Here is a 17,015-nt window from a genome sequence, read left to right as displayed (position 1 = left end):
TATGCAAACAACACATATAGCACTTACCATACATACATATGTACATATTCGTATACATACATATATACTTGCGTAAACTTTCCTAAGCACATAAACTTTAGTAGTGTGTGTGGCAGCTTGTATAGGTTGCTAATGTCGGTATATTGTGCTCGCATGGTTCCGACAACGCATCATATTCATTTATGGGATATGTGTACTCTTTGCTTATACACAACAAATTCAATAAGTGCTTACAAATACAGACACAGTTCCATACTTACCAGTGTGTTTTCATGTACATACGTACATACATACATATATAATAGCGCTTTGGGGAGCTTGTACCAAGACTTTCATTTAAAGCGAAGGGAGCGGAATGGGACATGTGCATCTTTGGTAATTTCTAAAAAGGTGTTTCAAAATGGTTGGTGCATTTCTCTTCTATTAAATATATACTTATGTATAATATATGTACGTATGTATGTATAATATCCGATGAATTTTTAGTGGAAACTTTCGCAGCTATTCAATTCCTTTTTTGCTATAGCTTAAACACACAAACCATGAAAAGCCCAACACCCTACCGAATTTCAGGAACTGAAGTCATGTGTATATGGATCCAAAGGCCATGAGCCTGCGTCTACAGATTGCTGTGCAATCTAGATTCTGGTGCTTATCAGATTCCGGTTCCATACCGCAAAACCGGCAGTATGCTCAACAGATCATATCCATGTTGGCCAAGTGCTCTTTGGGTTTCTGACATAAATTTTACCATTATTTTGACGCCTTTAACAGCGTACACAACCCCATTTGGTCACAAAGGCTTCAAAATTAGACAGTCCATAGTAAAGCAAGCAAAGATAGCGGAGTCTTGAAGTAGAGGAGCTCAATTATTGCATAAAAATGTTTTAAGCTAGCGGTTTTGGTGAGATAGATTAAATTTGCGCATCTGTTTCTTTGAACGAAAAGGGTTGATTCTGATACTTCGGTATCTGCTGTTGATTGTTGTTGCAGAGCATATTCTTGATTTGGAGGAATGCTGTCGAGCTGCCAGATCTTGACTGGATAAAAATTCGCGTGCGTTCCCGATACGTAGACTCGACACTCGTGACAACGGTCTGTTTTGGACGATGCACACTTTGTAAACATTTTGCATGGCTAAACAATTTTGAAATTCATTGAAGTTAGCAAACGTTAACAAAGTTCTTATTTCATTAGGTATCAGCTATTAAGTAACGCTCCTAAGCATTCTTCCTAAATAATAATTTTGACACAAGGCCAACCTTAAATAATAGTTAAAAATTATGTTACCTCTATATTTTCAGGTGTACGCTGACAAATTTACAAATTCAAGAACATATCTACATATGTATGTATGTATAATAAACATATTTCTGTTCAAAATCAATGCTGGATGTTAGTTACGTAGTTACCACGCCCACGCACTGCCGTACCAAAACCAGCGTCATTCAGCACATACTTAAATACAGAGAACGCCTTTTACGACTTTAAGAAAGTGGATATTAATCAAGCGGGCCATAAAAAGCAACCGCCATAAAGGAGGCAGCAGCGAGCAGATTTGGCACACGACGCTTCGTCGTTCAATCAGAGAAGACACTTCATTTGCTGCAGCCTTTGGGAATAACTACATATAGAATCAAGAACAGTGGATGTGTTTTAAAGCAAGCATTGAATACATATGTACGTAAGTATTTACACATAATTTAAGAAGACTCGCTACAATTCAGGTGTTTAATCAAGCCAATTCGTTTTGTAGCACGAAATCGAAGACCAGCGCCTACGCTCACCTCTGGCCACTAAGCAAGTTAAAAGCGGCAAAATTACGGTGCTGCCAACTGCGCTAAGCACGCAAAAGGGTAGCAAGGAAGGCAAGGGAAACGCAGTTGGAACGTGTTACGTAAGCAAATACAGACAAGAAACGAAACCGAACGCCACGTCAAGCTGAAAATGACGGAAGTGAAAAATAAATGGAATAAAAAGAAAAAAATACGCTGACACAAGCTAGTCTGCTGTTGCATTGACGACGGCGAATTAAACGGGGCCTCTTGGCTGCTTTCACAAAGTGGTTGTTGCACTCGCCTGGCTGTCTGTCGGCTGAAAGTCTGACGTGCGGGCTGTTTGTCGTTGTGTTGTTGAAAGTGTTGTAGACTGTGAAGGGGTGCAGGGGACAAACGTTGGAGAGAACGAACGTTGGAGCATTAAAGGAACGAAATCAACCAGTTAAATAAATACAACAAATAGAAACGTTCGTTGATGAGTTGTGGGTAAGTGTTCTTATAAGTATCTATGTATCAAATATCTGTAATGTGTTATTCTTTCATATTTATGGCGGATAAGCATAATATTATAACATATGTACATATGTACATACATACACACATATTTATACATCATTAACCTATAGATCACTGCAAAACTAGTGAAAGCAGTTAAAATTGATTTGGAGAGAGAAATACATACATACATACATACATATGTTTCTGCCAACTAGAAACTCATATCTCAAACTCTTACTCATATGGTTATAACTACTGCACCTAGTGTGTTTATAGAACATTATATTATCAATAACTGAATTTTTTTTTAAGATTTTAAGCTTAAAACCTATAACGATTTCTAGGCTACTCACTTCTTACGTGAGTCTGCTACTCAAGGTGTATTCATACATACATACTACATACTTACATATGTACATATATGTGTATGTATGTGGTATGTACATACATATAAGTATTTCTAGTAAATTGTGAGTAAATTTTCCTAAAAGTTCTAAGATAATAAACCAGAATACAGCTGGTGGTTTTATTTCATACATATGTATGTACATACATACATACATACTTGCATACGTTTTAACACATTTATTCAAATTATTTGAAAACTTTCCTCTCATTACCCACTCATAATCGCTTATCAGTTCAGTGATAATCTAGGTACATGCATACATATGTACATACTTACGTCTTTCATTCATTCATTTTTGTACCAACAAGCGTACAGTGAAATAAATTATATTCTCACTTTACTTAGCATTTAAATTAATCTTGGTATTAAAGGTGCTTTAAATCTGAAATCGATTCCTTTTTTAAGCACAAAAGGTTGCTTTGAATTCAATTGGTATTGTGTTTAATTTAAACATTTAAATTGAAAAAAAACTACAAAAGTCATTTGAAACACATGCATTTAACCCAAAGTTTATAGGTCTTAAAATAAACTATAGAAAAGCGCCTAGTTTTTAGTATATACAGCGCTAAACGCTAGATAAGCAGCATATCAGCGCTATTAAATAATACAGGGTGGTTCAAATATAGTACAATCTATTTAGTGAAAGTACTCGCGTAGAAAATAAATATTCCATTTTCTCTGCCAGCCTTCTTCAAGCGAAAGTGTTAAGCTTTAATAGACTTGTAAATGTCTACTGAAGAAGGTATGGAGAGCGCTAATATCAGCTCACGCATACAAGTTGCTTCTTGGGACTGGACCACGCCTACAACAAATTTCCTTCACCGCGAAAATGATAAGTCGTATGGAAAGTTGAGTATTAGTAAACCATCTTGAAATGAATTCATTGAGAAGATCGGTCAAAAAAGTGTAAAGCAGACAGCTTTACTATTTTTACTGAGGGTGAATCAGCTTTAGGCGAGGCAAGTAGATTAGATAAGTTACGTTCAATACTACTAAAGGAAAATATAAGACTACTTACTAGAGCTCTAGGTATTCGACTAACCGGATTAACTGGATAGGCAATCATTCGAATAGCAATATTCGGTTTGCAGTGTTCGGATAGTCGTAAGTCGACACATTCGCTGTATTCGAATGGTATGTATTAATAGGTTAATATTACGGTTACAAGCCGGTTATTCGAATTATCCGTTTCAGGTTATTCGAATAATTTTAAGAGCTCTACTTCTACATATGTATATGTACGCAAAATAGTCTCCCAGTTTTTGAGATATCGATCTGAAAATTTAAAAATCCCCTTTTCTCTTCAAGATGCTGTTAATTTATCGGAACCGCCGATATTTGACCACTATAGCATACATATACATATGTCATAGAAACTGACCGTAGAAAGGTTTTTTATTTGAAAAAATTCCTTCACAAAATTGTGCACAAATAATTGTCCTAGGCAACGCTACAGTTTCGAAACATACATACATACATAGTATTTTGCCTATCGGGCCACTTAGCATATACATATTTACATACATAGTTGCCATACAACTTTAATTTTTTTTTGAAAAAGTCATTAATTGAAGCACCCTATACATATTTGTCCTTTTTGTCATCTTATATTCACATACCATATGTACATATATACATATTTTTATTGCGTAAGCTGTATTGCAATTAAACGATAACGCTGATGAGCATTGTTTTGATAACTCATATCATTTAATCGTTTACCCTACATATGTATACAGTTCTATAGGTACATATGTATGTATGTATGCACATATGTACGTACATATGTGATGTGCTACTTTATAATATGCATACCTACAGCTTATGTGCCAATGTTTGTTTACAAACTATTTATACAATTACAAAATTTAAATATTTAATCAGGCGATAAAGAGCTTCAGGTGAATGGCTGGCTGGCGAATGCGGAAATCCAAGCACATATATACATATGTAAGTGCTTACATAGGTGCATACTTTACTATTAATTCAGATGAAAAGCGCAGCGCAGAAATTTTTTTGCACGCAATTTTTATTATATTGGGTAGTCGAAAAAGTCTTTTCGTATTATAGACCATAGTCCCTTAGGTAAAGTTGTTCTGAATGATCCCCAGAACATTTCCCGCATTTGCGTTTTTTAAAAAACAATCGACCCGCTCTAATGTACGCACATACACACATAGTTAATTAGTACGTATGTATATGGTATGTATGCATGTAACTATGTAATACTACGCGCTGCATTAATTACCCGCCGGAAGTTATTTATTCTCTTTGTTTTCCTACTTTGTTGTTGCTGCTGTTAAAATTTTATTTTTACGCTTTTTCTTGTTTCAATTTCTATTGTGCAAAGTGATTATAAATATTCCATTATTTTCCTTACTTTTTGTTGTTAGGCAAGTTTTTGCTTTTGCATTTGTAATTTTAGAGGTCAACAATGTCGTCGATATGTTGCTGCTTTTGTTTTTGTGCTGTATTTTGTTTTGCCGTCTCAACAACATTGTGTCTAATTAGGTGTTGTTGTTTTTCATTTCACGTTTCGTCGTTGTTTGCTTATAAATTTGTAAGATACGTATGCATGTATGTACGAGTGTTTATATTCTATATGAATGCAACATTGTGTTTCGCTGCTGTGAATAGCAGCGCTGCTAAAATAACATCAACAACAGCAAAACCGTTATCTGCTGCGCTTTGCGCCACTTTACTTCGTTTTGACAATTTTACACGCGCTAATGATAAATACAAACTCACATATGGATGTATAAATGTATATGTATGTTGTTGTTGTTTTATTTTTTACACTAAATATGCGTGCAAGTTTGCAAATGTGAATTGTAAATACAAATGTGTACACATATGCACATGTAATGGTGTGCGTATTTTTGATTCATAAAAATATGAACATATGTACGTACATACATATACATACATACATATATTATGTGTAAAGTGGCCTGACTAGTATGTATACATATGTGTGTATGTACGTATGTATTTGAAAATTTGAATGCACACATCCATGCATATCTAGTATCCTACACTCTAAGTAAATTCACCTGTAATTAATCTTATCGCACCTCTCTCTTAGACACTTAGGGGGCTTGAGGCAAGCAAATGTACATATCTATGTATGTATGTCTGTACAATATGTAAGTAAGTTTCTTTGCATACACTGCATATGTAAATATGTATATAAGTATTTATATTTGTTTGTATATGCTTGAATCAATCAAGGTTATTTAATGTCGACCTTGTCCATTTTGAACGCTTTTAATGCGAATTGCTATTTTTGCTGTCACTGTGTGTCATTGTTGCTGCTCTGATTTATGCTGCTGCTGAGTTTTTTAATCTGAAAACAGGGTCTCACATAGCAATATGTGCATACATTTCAATGAGATAAAAACTGTGTTCGATTCGCCACTTCTCGCTTGTTATGTTTAAGCTCTGTTGAAGAAAATGTTGTCGCCCTAGCTGCACTGACTTAATTTCTCTATGCCAAACTTTGCACTTTATACCAGTTGTATGTTCGTTTCACTTATCTCCAATGTTTGGCAACTTGAACATTGACAACATTAGATAATGTTTGTACTAAAATAGAGACTCTTTCTGTAACTATGCGAAATAATTTAACACAAGTTTTGTTTTTTTCGAAACATAAAGAGTTTCTTAAGATAAAAGGTTCGAATAAAATGTGATTTGCTTGCTCCTATTATTTTTATTTTAAATTTTATATAACAAACTAATTTTTAAAATATAGTTTTTAGCGAAGGTTCAACAACAGCTGTTATCATCCATCGATCGCATTTCACCTCACCTGCTCTAAGGAGTACTGTATAGATTCTTATTAGATTACAACGGCAGGGTGAGCATTATAGACGGGTGCGCCTTTGACATATCCGAAATTCACCACTACTTGAACACACTCAGCACGATGTGCAACTCTGGGGTAATTGCAACCTGCAACTCGCTTCGTCTCTTTCTTGCACATTAATCCAGCCATTTAAAATGAAAACTAAGAAATTTGTTGGAATGTTATGTGCAGGTCAAATGATTTGGGTTGGCAGCCCTGTGCAATGCACTTGTGTCATCCTCTTTTAACTTGCAAAGTATAAACTGCAGGTAATTTGAAAAGTCAGACATAAAGTAGTATGACCGATTTTCTTATTAGCAATTTAATGTGCGTGTGTGTATTTGACTGACATTTTCATTTCGTTGCTGCGTTTTAAACTGATTGCAGTAATAAAGTGTGAAAATTTAGTAAATTAAAAAATTCGTTTAAGAAAATTAATTGTGGAAAGGATAAACGTTAGTATACATATATTGAGGTTATCTAGTGGACGGTGCTTTAAAAATGAACTAATTTTATTGTGGTGGTCGTGTTTTTGTCCTCAAGAACGTGTAAATGTGTTATGTGTGCGTAAAAATTGAATAGACTTTTAAAAAAATTATGAATATGTAGTGAATAATTTTTTCTATAACAAATCTGAAATTATGCACAAATGCACTGTAAAAAAGATGTGAACAGTTTTTTTTGTAGCGCCTATATGAAAGTCAAAGACTCATTAATATTATGTGCACTAGCCAAAGTCGCAGCGCTGATGTATATGCATGTGTTTAGTAGGTTTTATTTGGAAGCAATCGTAACAAAAAGAAAAAATACCATCTAGAAGTGAGGAAATAGACAGTGCGAAGACGGCATTCCCGTAGGCAGCGGACAAAGAAATTATACGAAGTTTAATGCGAGTGCAGTGCTGCAATGTTCCGTCGTTTGTTCGGTTGCAAATTGTAGAAAATTCATAATTACGTTTTTTTAATTAGTCTTTCGGTGTGTGTGTCTAAATTTGTTAAAAAAGGAAGCCAATTATGCATTGTGTACCGAAGATGTGCGCAGTTATAATTCGTAGTTTATCAAAAGTCGTATGATAAGGTCGAAACTCAACAAAAGTAAATAAATTCGGTCAAAAAGTTGAATGACACGAAAATAAAGTAAATAGCATCTACGAACCTACACAAAAAAAAAAAAAAAACAAAGTGGTTAATTTGACAACCATTCGCATATAATATATATTTACATAGGTTCAAATTAGATTTTCTATAGACTTGCCAGACTATAAAATTTTTAAATTTTTTATGTATATTTCTGTATTTTCTGGCATCTCTGTGTAACACACATTGGCAACTGTTTCCAATTTGACATTCAGTACTTTACTAAAAAGTAGTTGCATTCTTCTAACCAGCGAACTATTTACCATGCGAAAGGGAAATAAATAGCCTGTTTTGTTCGCTTACTGTTATCTCTGTTTATTTGCTGTATATTTTGTTTTCATTTTCCTTAGGTTTTTCGTTGATTGCCTTTGTGCTAGTCATAAAATTATTCACTGAATTCATGGTCGGTTCGCGAACGATGCAAACATAATTTGTGTTTCTTTTGGTAGTGTGCATAATCAGTATATAAAATTGAAAAAGTAGTGCATTGTATTGTTGCAAGGTGGTATATTGTTTAGAGTTTTAATAATTTGGTGCAAAGCGTGAAAGCTCTACTTCTGTGTTTTGTGCATTAACATAGAATTTTCACAAGATAATAGTTCGTAATGGGATATCAAATAAATGAAGAAGTACTCATATAATAAATGAATAGAAAACAACACACTCACATACAGTAGCCTTGAACTTTTTTCCCTTCACATCAATTTTTGTCTTGTCTTTGCTCTGCTTCTTTTTCTAATTTTTTGATTATCTCAAAGAATTGGGAAAAAATTTTTTGTGTGCACAAAATTTTCAAATCATTTTAATCAGATTTTTTCTCATTTTTCCCGCAACTAGAACTTAAAATTTTGCCTATAAAGAGGAGCGGTTTACAGAGAAGGCGTGTGCATAGAAAGTTTTCTTAACTATATCATAGTAAAGAATTATTCCAATTGTGGGTCGTAGCAAGGAAATAAAGCAAACGGCAAAAACTTGGGAAAAGTCGCTCGACAACTGCAATTAACTTGACCGCAAAATAAAGCAATCATTGGAATAGTGACATCCGCGCTGCAACTTTGTGGCTGGTGTGCTTGTCTTAATCGTCAAAGCTTTAAACACGACACAAAGTCGATTAGTTACCGACATTGTTTTCAACTTTGCTGCCCTTTTTGGTTAAAACGCCGCGAAGTGTGTGCCACTGAACGCCACATACCAAAATATAAAGCAGCGTGTGGGTGATTTGGGGCGGTAGGCGAAGCACGGAGCACATATTATTAGAAGTTGTATGCTACGCGGAACCAACGAAGGTGCTAAAAAAGTGACGTATATAAACGCCATAAACATATTGGTTTCTACAAACGGTTGAAGGGTAGTGCAAAAGTGGAATAAGTAAACTTTGATTAGTCACCAAGCAACCCGCTGAAATATACAAATCGTATATTTTGTGTATATGATTTGCATTGAAAAACTTGACTATTTGAACAACACTATTTGCAGCCTTAACTCTTGTTTGCAGCTAAACCAAACGCAACAGACAATTTGTTGTTTGCCGTGCACTTAAAACTTCCAACTGTTTAGTAAGACAACCAAGCTGTGCCTAATTCCTGCTGAAGCATCAGTAACAAAAGAAAATCAAAAAATAATAAATAACTCGGCATAACAAGAAAACAGCTAAAGCAATAATATGGAGTCTGATGAGGATTCTTATGAGATGGAGAATGTTGATTCTGGCAATGTATCGTCAGGCGATGAAGGCGATGAAGATTTTGGTATGGAGGTCGATATACCCTCTTCACATGATCGCCAAATGGAAACCGAGGAGTATCAATATGAAGTGCTCTCCACAGATGAAATAGTACAGCATCAGCGAGAAATAATCGATGAAGTCAACAATGTGCTCAAGGTAACCGCTTAAATATGCATTTTGTAAGTGTAAAAGTTAATAGTTAGGGCATATAAATTACTTGACTTAACGTTATATAAGAATCCGTGGCTGTGAAGTTCAAGTGGTTCAATGATTGGTTATTGGCAGCATATTCTTATCTATGTATCTATCAAACTGACATTCCTTTGCCGAATAAAAATCAGACCTGTTCCGATTACTTAGACCATACTGTCGGGGCTATTGTTAGTCTGTACAACATACAGATTTGTAATCCCTGCCATTAGTATTTACCAAGTTTAGCAATTATCTGCAGCAGCTGCTAACAAACAGCCTTATTATACAAAAACTTCAACGCTGCATATTTACGACCTTCACGCTGAAGGTTGGCCATTACAATGTGCTTTAGTGGGATGATGATATAACAATCGCTTTCGCTTTTGAATCCTAGTCTCTGAACACACACTTCCTAAAAAAGATGCATTTGAATGACATACCTTAATATGAAAACAAACATATATATGTGCAGGTATATGTCCCATTTCCATTATCCTCCCACACGAGCGCACATTTTTACTTACAACAAGTAGAAGGGGTAAAACGAAAAAAGAAATTAACAATTGTGTCAGCCAAGTGTAGTTACGAAATGTATAACAGCACACTCACACACAAATTTTTTCTGCTGACCTATTTAACAGAAATCTCTATATATAAGTGCATTCTTAGTGCTAACAAGTAAAAAACGAAAATATTGCAACTGCAATCTTTTGTTGTCAACACGCGACGTTGAAAATTTTTATTGTGTTACATTTGTATTTTTTTTAATTTCACTCGCAATATTTTATTGATAATTTGCAAACTTGTTTTACCCTGACCCTCAACGACAATTTTGTTTGTTTACAAACAATATTTTTTGCAAATCTGTTGTGCATATGTCAGTCTATATGCACGTACGTCAATTTACACATGCTGTTGCATAGATTTTTGCAATGACAAGCATATTTCTACTTTCTTGATGGTAAAGAGGAACAGCTGTTGGTTCGGCTCTTGTCTATAAATAGTTGTTTTGACGTCAATTTAGCCCTTTTACACGATATACTGCCAATTTTTCACTTTCATGCGATTCTTATAGATGAATGCATTTTAATTGCATAACGTGACATTGAAAATTGATAGCCAAATAATCGATTGAACAAGGGAATTTGGTTGCAGGTAAAATTTCTGCCCAAAAGTTAATTTAGCTACACTAAAGATATCTCAAAGAAAATCTGACTAAAATAGAAAATAAAATTGTTAATAAAACCAGTATTTCGTTGCATATATGTACATTTTCTTAACATTACATTTACGACTTTGCTCTTGTTCTTTCCAGCTGCCGCCCACAATTATCCGCATACTGCTAAATCATTATAAATGGGATAAAGAAAAGCTACTAGAGAAATATTTTGATGGTAACACAGAGGAATTCTTTAAGGGCGCACATGTCATTAATCCATTCAACAAATCCACCAATCCAAGTCGACTTAAGGTATTTATTAAGAACGTTTGCGCCATATATGTAAATCATATTAATTTCCTTTCTCCAATTCATGTCCATAGTTGTCCAAAAATCCAGTGGAGGAATGCGAAATTTGTTTCTCATTGCTGTCACCAGATGTAAGTGATATCTAGTTTCTTACAGTTAAAATTCTATTTATAGTTTCGCTTCTACATTATGTATCTTACAGGGCATGACTGGTCTGGAGTGTGGCCATCGTTTTTGCTTGGTCTGTTGGCGTGAGTATTTAACTACAAAGATCGTCACCGAAGGTCTCGGTCAATCCATCTCGTGCGCCGCACATGGCTGTGATATTTTAGTCGACGACGTTACCGTCACTAAACTAGTGGATCCGCGTGTCAAAGTGAAATACCAACAACTGATCACAAACAGTTTTGTCGAATGCAATCAGCTATTACGCTGGTGTCCGTCCGTCGACTGTACGAATGCAATTAAAGTTTCGTATGGTGATGCACGCCCCGTGAGTTGCAAATGCGGGCATGTCTTTTGCTTTGCCTGCGGCGAAAATTGGCATGATCCCGTCAAGTGTTGTTGGCTGAAAAAATGGATCAAGAAATGCGACGACGATTCGGAGACATCCAATTGGATAGCGGCTAACACCAAAGAGTGTCCAAAGTGTAATGTGACGATTGAAAAGGATGGTGGCTGCAATCATATGGTGTGCAAAAATCAAAATTGTAAACATGATTTCTGTTGGGTGTGTTTAGGTTCATGGGAGCCGCACGGCTCGTCGTGGTATAACTGCAATCGCTACGATGAGGACGAGGCGAAGGCGGCGCGTGATGCACAAGAGAAATTGCGCTCCTCACTGGCAAGGTACGTGTGTAGCTGTTTTGCATTTTAAATTTTTAATAATAACGAACTTTACATTTCTGGCCAACAAAGGTACTTGCATTACTACAATCGTTATATGAATCACATGCAGTCGCTGAAATTTGAGAATAAACTTTATGCGGCCGTTAAACACAAAATGGAGGAGATGCAGCAGCACAATATGTCCTGGATTGAAGTGTGTAGCCATGCTTATTTATTACGAAAATGTTAAGGCATCTTTTTATAATTAATTTTTATATTACTTAGGTGCAATTTTTGAAAAAGGCCGTAGATATACTCTGTCAGTGCCGGCAAACACTTATGTACACATACGTGTTTGCCTACTATCTGAAGAAGAACAATCAGTCAATGATCTTTGAGGATAATCAAAAGGATTTAGAATCAGCAACTGAGAAACTGTCTGAGTACTTGGAACGTGATATAACTTCAGAGAATTTGGCTGATATTAAACAAAAAGTTCAGGATAAATACAGGTGAGTGGAATGTACCTTGAAAAGGCTTCAACCAATTAGTTGTTGAGATATTGCCACTTGTTAAAAATTTTGTCTCCCATCAGGTATTGCGAGAAGCGTCGCAAGGTGCTGCTGGATCATGTTCATGAAGGCTACGAGAAGGACTGGTGGGAGTATACAGAATGACGCGAATCCTGGATGGATGATTAAAAAGCACCAATAAAAACATAATTTTTCATTGAATAAACAATAGAGCAGAGCAGAGCCGAGCAGAGTACGGACGGAAGCAGCAGTCTGAGATATAATGATGTCACTAGTGTTTATCGAATGAAAATGAATGGTAAAACCCTAAAAAAACGAAACTGAAAACAAGAAAAGCGCCGCAACTCCCACAGAGCAGTAGCAAACCTGTGGCAATAAATGGGGGCCGGAGTGGTGGATGAAACGCGAACATTGTTAGCCAATGCTATATAAATTTATATGTGTGTGTGTGTTTAACGCTTGTATGTGTGTGTAGCGCATAGCGGCCACGACGCGAATATTAACAAAACACCAACAACAACAACTACCAACAATGCGACGCGAATAATGGAAATAATACTGCTTAACAAGACTTAAGTTGCAAATTTGTTATGAGATTGTAATAAGTAAATTACGCAAAAACAGGAAATTTACCACAAAAAGTAGAAAAAAATGAAAATAAGCAAATCCAACAAATACTAGCAATACAAAAACACTAAAACCAATACCATTACGTATGTATATATCTGTATGTACATGTAAAGAACTAGCACCAATTGGGCAGGCAGGCACCAGTTGCAACGCGGCGTTAATTTCGAAGTGAAAGTTACAAAAATGCTTAAAATTTTGCATTGCGTCGAGTCGGCATCAAGGAAAGGTTGCATTGTCATTTTCCGAAGCACATACATACACAATCATACGATTTACACATAACACCACTACTCCGCACCGCAGGCCACCACAGCCAGCCGCTAACTGCAAATACATGCAAGCTTTGGTTGACTTCTTGCTTAAAAGCATTTGTTGTTTTTGTTTTGTGTTTTGTTTTTGGTTTAGCGTGCGTGCTGTTTTCAACGGATTTCCACTTGAAATAGGTCTTTTTAAGCAAATTAGCGTTAGAATGGCGTTTTAAAACAACAACAGATAATTGTACACAACAACAATTACACAAAATGTATATGCCAGAGCATAGTATGTAGTTAGAGTTAGCAATGCGAAATCGAAAACGCGGCGCAAATGTAGATTTTCTTTTTTGTGCGTGTGGCAAGCGTCGGAGAGCTGCCCAGGCGTCTGATTTGGCATTGTACGCAAGATTTTGTTATGTAAAATTAATGTTTAGGAGCTGGAAGCAAAAAAAATTTGTAATTGTTTTATGTTCTTATTAATATTAATAATATTATTTTTTAATTTTGATTTAAATGAAGCTGAACGCAAAAGAATTGTTAAGTTTTTCACATATGATTGTCATTATTTTTATGTTGATCCTTATTTTGTAGTGTATAAAATCGCAATCGCAATTTTACCCAAAACCGTCAAACAACATTCACTCTACGCAAAATGCACACACAGCAATAACAGGAATAACATACAACAAGAACATGAAAAACAATACAAATTTACTATGCAAATTTTGGACGCTCATTTAGCAGCAGCAACCAACCACAAGAGAAACCAAAAAGAAAAGTAAACAAAAACATTTTGAAAAAACTTTTGGAAATTTCTATATTTAAATTAAATAAAAAAAAAACGTAACTAAATATTAGCGGTGTCAAATGCGCAGAATTGGCCAGGAGACAGTAGCTGAAGCTAAACGAAATTTAACTTAGAAAAAAAGATAAAATATATAAAATCAAACAGAGTCCACAAGTAAAAAAAAATATATATATACAATACTTTAGCAGTTATTTAAACTTGTTTAAAAGCAAAACAACAAAACAATATTGTGTATAACAAATGCAGAAACTGATGAAAATATTTTAGCAAGAAAAAAACAACAATAAAAGAAAAGAAAACATATAGTTATATAATAAGAAATAGTTATATAAAACTGCAAAACTATATATATAAAGAGCATACATACACATATAAATAGCTAACACCAACACAAACAAATATATAAAAACAAAAAAATTTAAATAAAATAAAATAAAAAGCTAACGGCAAAAATACAAAGAAAACTGGTATAATATTGACATAAAATAAAAAAAAAAACGCAGTCGGTTCAACTAATGAAACTAAAAAAATTATTAATCATTATTAATATTAATTTTCCAAATTTTATTTAAACTCTGTGGCGTCAACGCATAGCTGCGCTGCTCGATTTTAAATGCTGCAGCATTTCGCGCTAAAGAAACCCATTTATTTGTTTAGAAAGCGGTTCTCAGATTTTCACAAATTCGAAATTAAGTTAAGCTTTGCCTTCACAGAGTTTATTTTGCCTTCAGTTAGAAATGAAAAAATTAATTAAAATAGTCCTAAAAAATTCTAAAGTAAAAAATCAAATTTTTATTTATTTTTTTTTTAATTATATATTTTTCTTTTCAGAATGCAATTTATATATGTTTGTATGTGTTGGCGTGCTGTTGTACGTTTTAAGCGCCTGCTTGCTCACTTATCTTTAAGGCGTCACTCACCTTCATCCCGTAATCCAGCGCTATTAAAGACATGTAGTTAAAGTGTTTGCAAATGCAACTATTGTTTAAAATATCATATAAAATTATGTTTAAAATAGGCACAGACTTTGTATGTGTTGTGTTACAACAACATTGCGCCCATTTAGCCATCGCCCTTAGCTTGTAGACGACCAAATTAGAATGCACCACAAATCATGCTAGTTAAAGCCCATTATTTTCAGTGAATCACATACATACATAATGCGAAAACAAAGAGGAAATCATAACAAATTAATTATAGTAAATAATAAACATTTGAATTTGCAAAATTTAGAAAGAGAGTAAAATAAATTCATTATAAAGGTCTTCGATGCTTTAAACATTGTGTAAATAGTTATTAAAATTGATTAATTAAAGCAGCAAAAACATCAAAGCGAGTAAAGTCGAACAAAAACAAACAGACAAATAATAAAAAACTGCAAAAAAATAATAAAATATATAAAAACAAACATAAACAAATGCGTTTTTACTTCTTTTGCTTGTTTGGTGGCTGGGGTTGGTTGTTTAGTTGCTTAAAGCAGATTTTTACTAATATTTTTTCAAATTTTTTTTAATGATTTTCTTTTTAAATAATTTTTGTTTTTAATTCTTTTTTATTTTATTTTATTTTATTAATTTTTGTTTAATTTTTTAAATACATTTTTCATAATTTTCTTAAAAAAATTTTATAAAAAAAATGTTTTTTTAAAAAGTATTTATTTGAAATTATTTTTTAAAAAAATTTTACTTAAATAGTCCAAAAAATGTAAAAATCCACTTAAAACAAATCGCACTTGCATAGTACCCACCAACAGCGAAATTCGTTCAGAGCAAGTTTCGTTCTTAAGTCTTCGCAGGAAAAAATCTCATCTACAAAATTTTCCATTTCTACCAGGCGAACATAAATGCCAGCAGGCGGCTGCTGTTTTTTTAACAGAGCACTTTTGACTACAGTACAGAGCACTGTGGGCACTACAGTACAGAGCACTGTGGGCACTACAGAACAGAGCACTGTTGGCCCTACAGTACAGTGCACTGCTGACCCTACAGTACAGTGCACTGCTGACCCTACAGTACAGTGCACTGTTGGCATTACAGTAACATGGCTCCAGCAAGTGTAGCATACCCCAAAGGCGCACTGCTGGCTCTGGTTACCTTCTGTGCAATTATGCGCGCCTGGTGTTTTGGCAGGCGGTCGATGTCAACGAAAAAATTATGCTGGCACGTGCTTGTACGTGCGTGCGTGTGTTATACATATATGAGATATGGGGATGTAGTTAATTTTAAAGATTATATTTTGAATGCACAAGGCAAAAATTTAAGTTACGGAAAATTTTTATTTAAATAAAATTTATTTGTATATTTTATAAAAATATTTTTTAAAAATAATTTTAATGGCATAAAGAGGGTTGCCAGGTATTTAAAATAACTCTTTTAATGCAGATTGCAAAATGTTACGAAAATTTTTTTACAAATATATTTTGTTTTTGGAAAATTTTTAAATATTTGGAAGGCCATAATTTGTAGGGTTGCCATCATTTAATTTGCAAATTTAAATAAATTTACGGGAAATAAAACACAAATTTTTGCTTATACAAGTACTTTATTATTTTTTTTGTAAACAATTTTATATTTTAATCTTTTTTGTGCAGGGTTGCCATACAATTATTTAAAAAGCTAATTGCAATATCATTAATTCTAAAGTGTTTTTAATGCAGGGTTGCCATCATTATGCCTGTAAAAATAAAGTTTAAGTTTTAAATAAAAAATTTTAAAAGAAATGGGTTTTATATTATTTTTTATAATCCCTGTTATATGTAATGTATTTTGTATTTTTCCGAAGCAGAGTTGCCATATGATTTTTTTATGTGAAATATAAAAATTGCAATATGGGTATCAAACGAAAGGTAATGGCAATATCTTTCGTTCTAAAGTTTTTTTAATACAGGGTTGCCATCATTCTGCCTGTA

General features: G+C 34.1%; 1 protein-coding gene across 9 annotated transcripts; it reads left to right on the top strand.

The window, feature by feature from the left end:
• Nucleotides 1–1,762: 1,762 nt before the first annotated feature.
• On the top strand, nucleotides 1,763–14,545 carry LOC105226152 (E3 ubiquitin-protein ligase ariadne-1). 9 transcript variants are annotated; one of them, XM_049454776.1, is made up of 8 exons: nucleotides 1,763–2,264; nucleotides 8,506–9,550; nucleotides 10,902–11,057; nucleotides 11,129–11,185; nucleotides 11,257–11,903; nucleotides 11,973–12,096; nucleotides 12,168–12,394; nucleotides 12,478–14,545. In XM_049454776.1, exons 2-8 carry the CDS (start codon nucleotides 9,332–9,334, stop codon nucleotides 12,557–12,559), a joined length of 1,512 nt encoding a protein of 503 aa, XP_049310733.1. In that variant the 5' UTR covers nucleotides 1,763–2,264; nucleotides 8,506–9,331; the 3' UTR covers nucleotides 12,560–14,545. The 9 variants fall into 9 exon arrangements, with proteins under 9 accessions (XP_049310733.1, XP_049310734.1, XP_011203242.1 ...); XM_049454777.1 differs by lacking the exon at nucleotides 1,763–2,264 and adding an exon at nucleotides 6,781–6,801; XM_011204940.4 differs by lacking the exon at nucleotides 1,763–2,264 and adding an exon at nucleotides 6,835–6,987.
• Nucleotides 14,546–17,015: the final 2,470 nt, after the last annotated feature.

Source organism: Bactrocera dorsalis, chromosome 4 (genome assembly GCF_023373825.1).
Source record: "Bactrocera dorsalis isolate Fly_Bdor chromosome 4, ASM2337382v1, whole genome shotgun sequence".
Taxonomy (NCBI): Eukaryota; Metazoa; Arthropoda; class Insecta; order Diptera; family Tephritidae; genus Bactrocera; species Bactrocera dorsalis.
The sequence above is the reverse complement of the archived record's forward strand: the minus strand, read 5'-3'. Positions and strand labels throughout refer to the sequence as shown.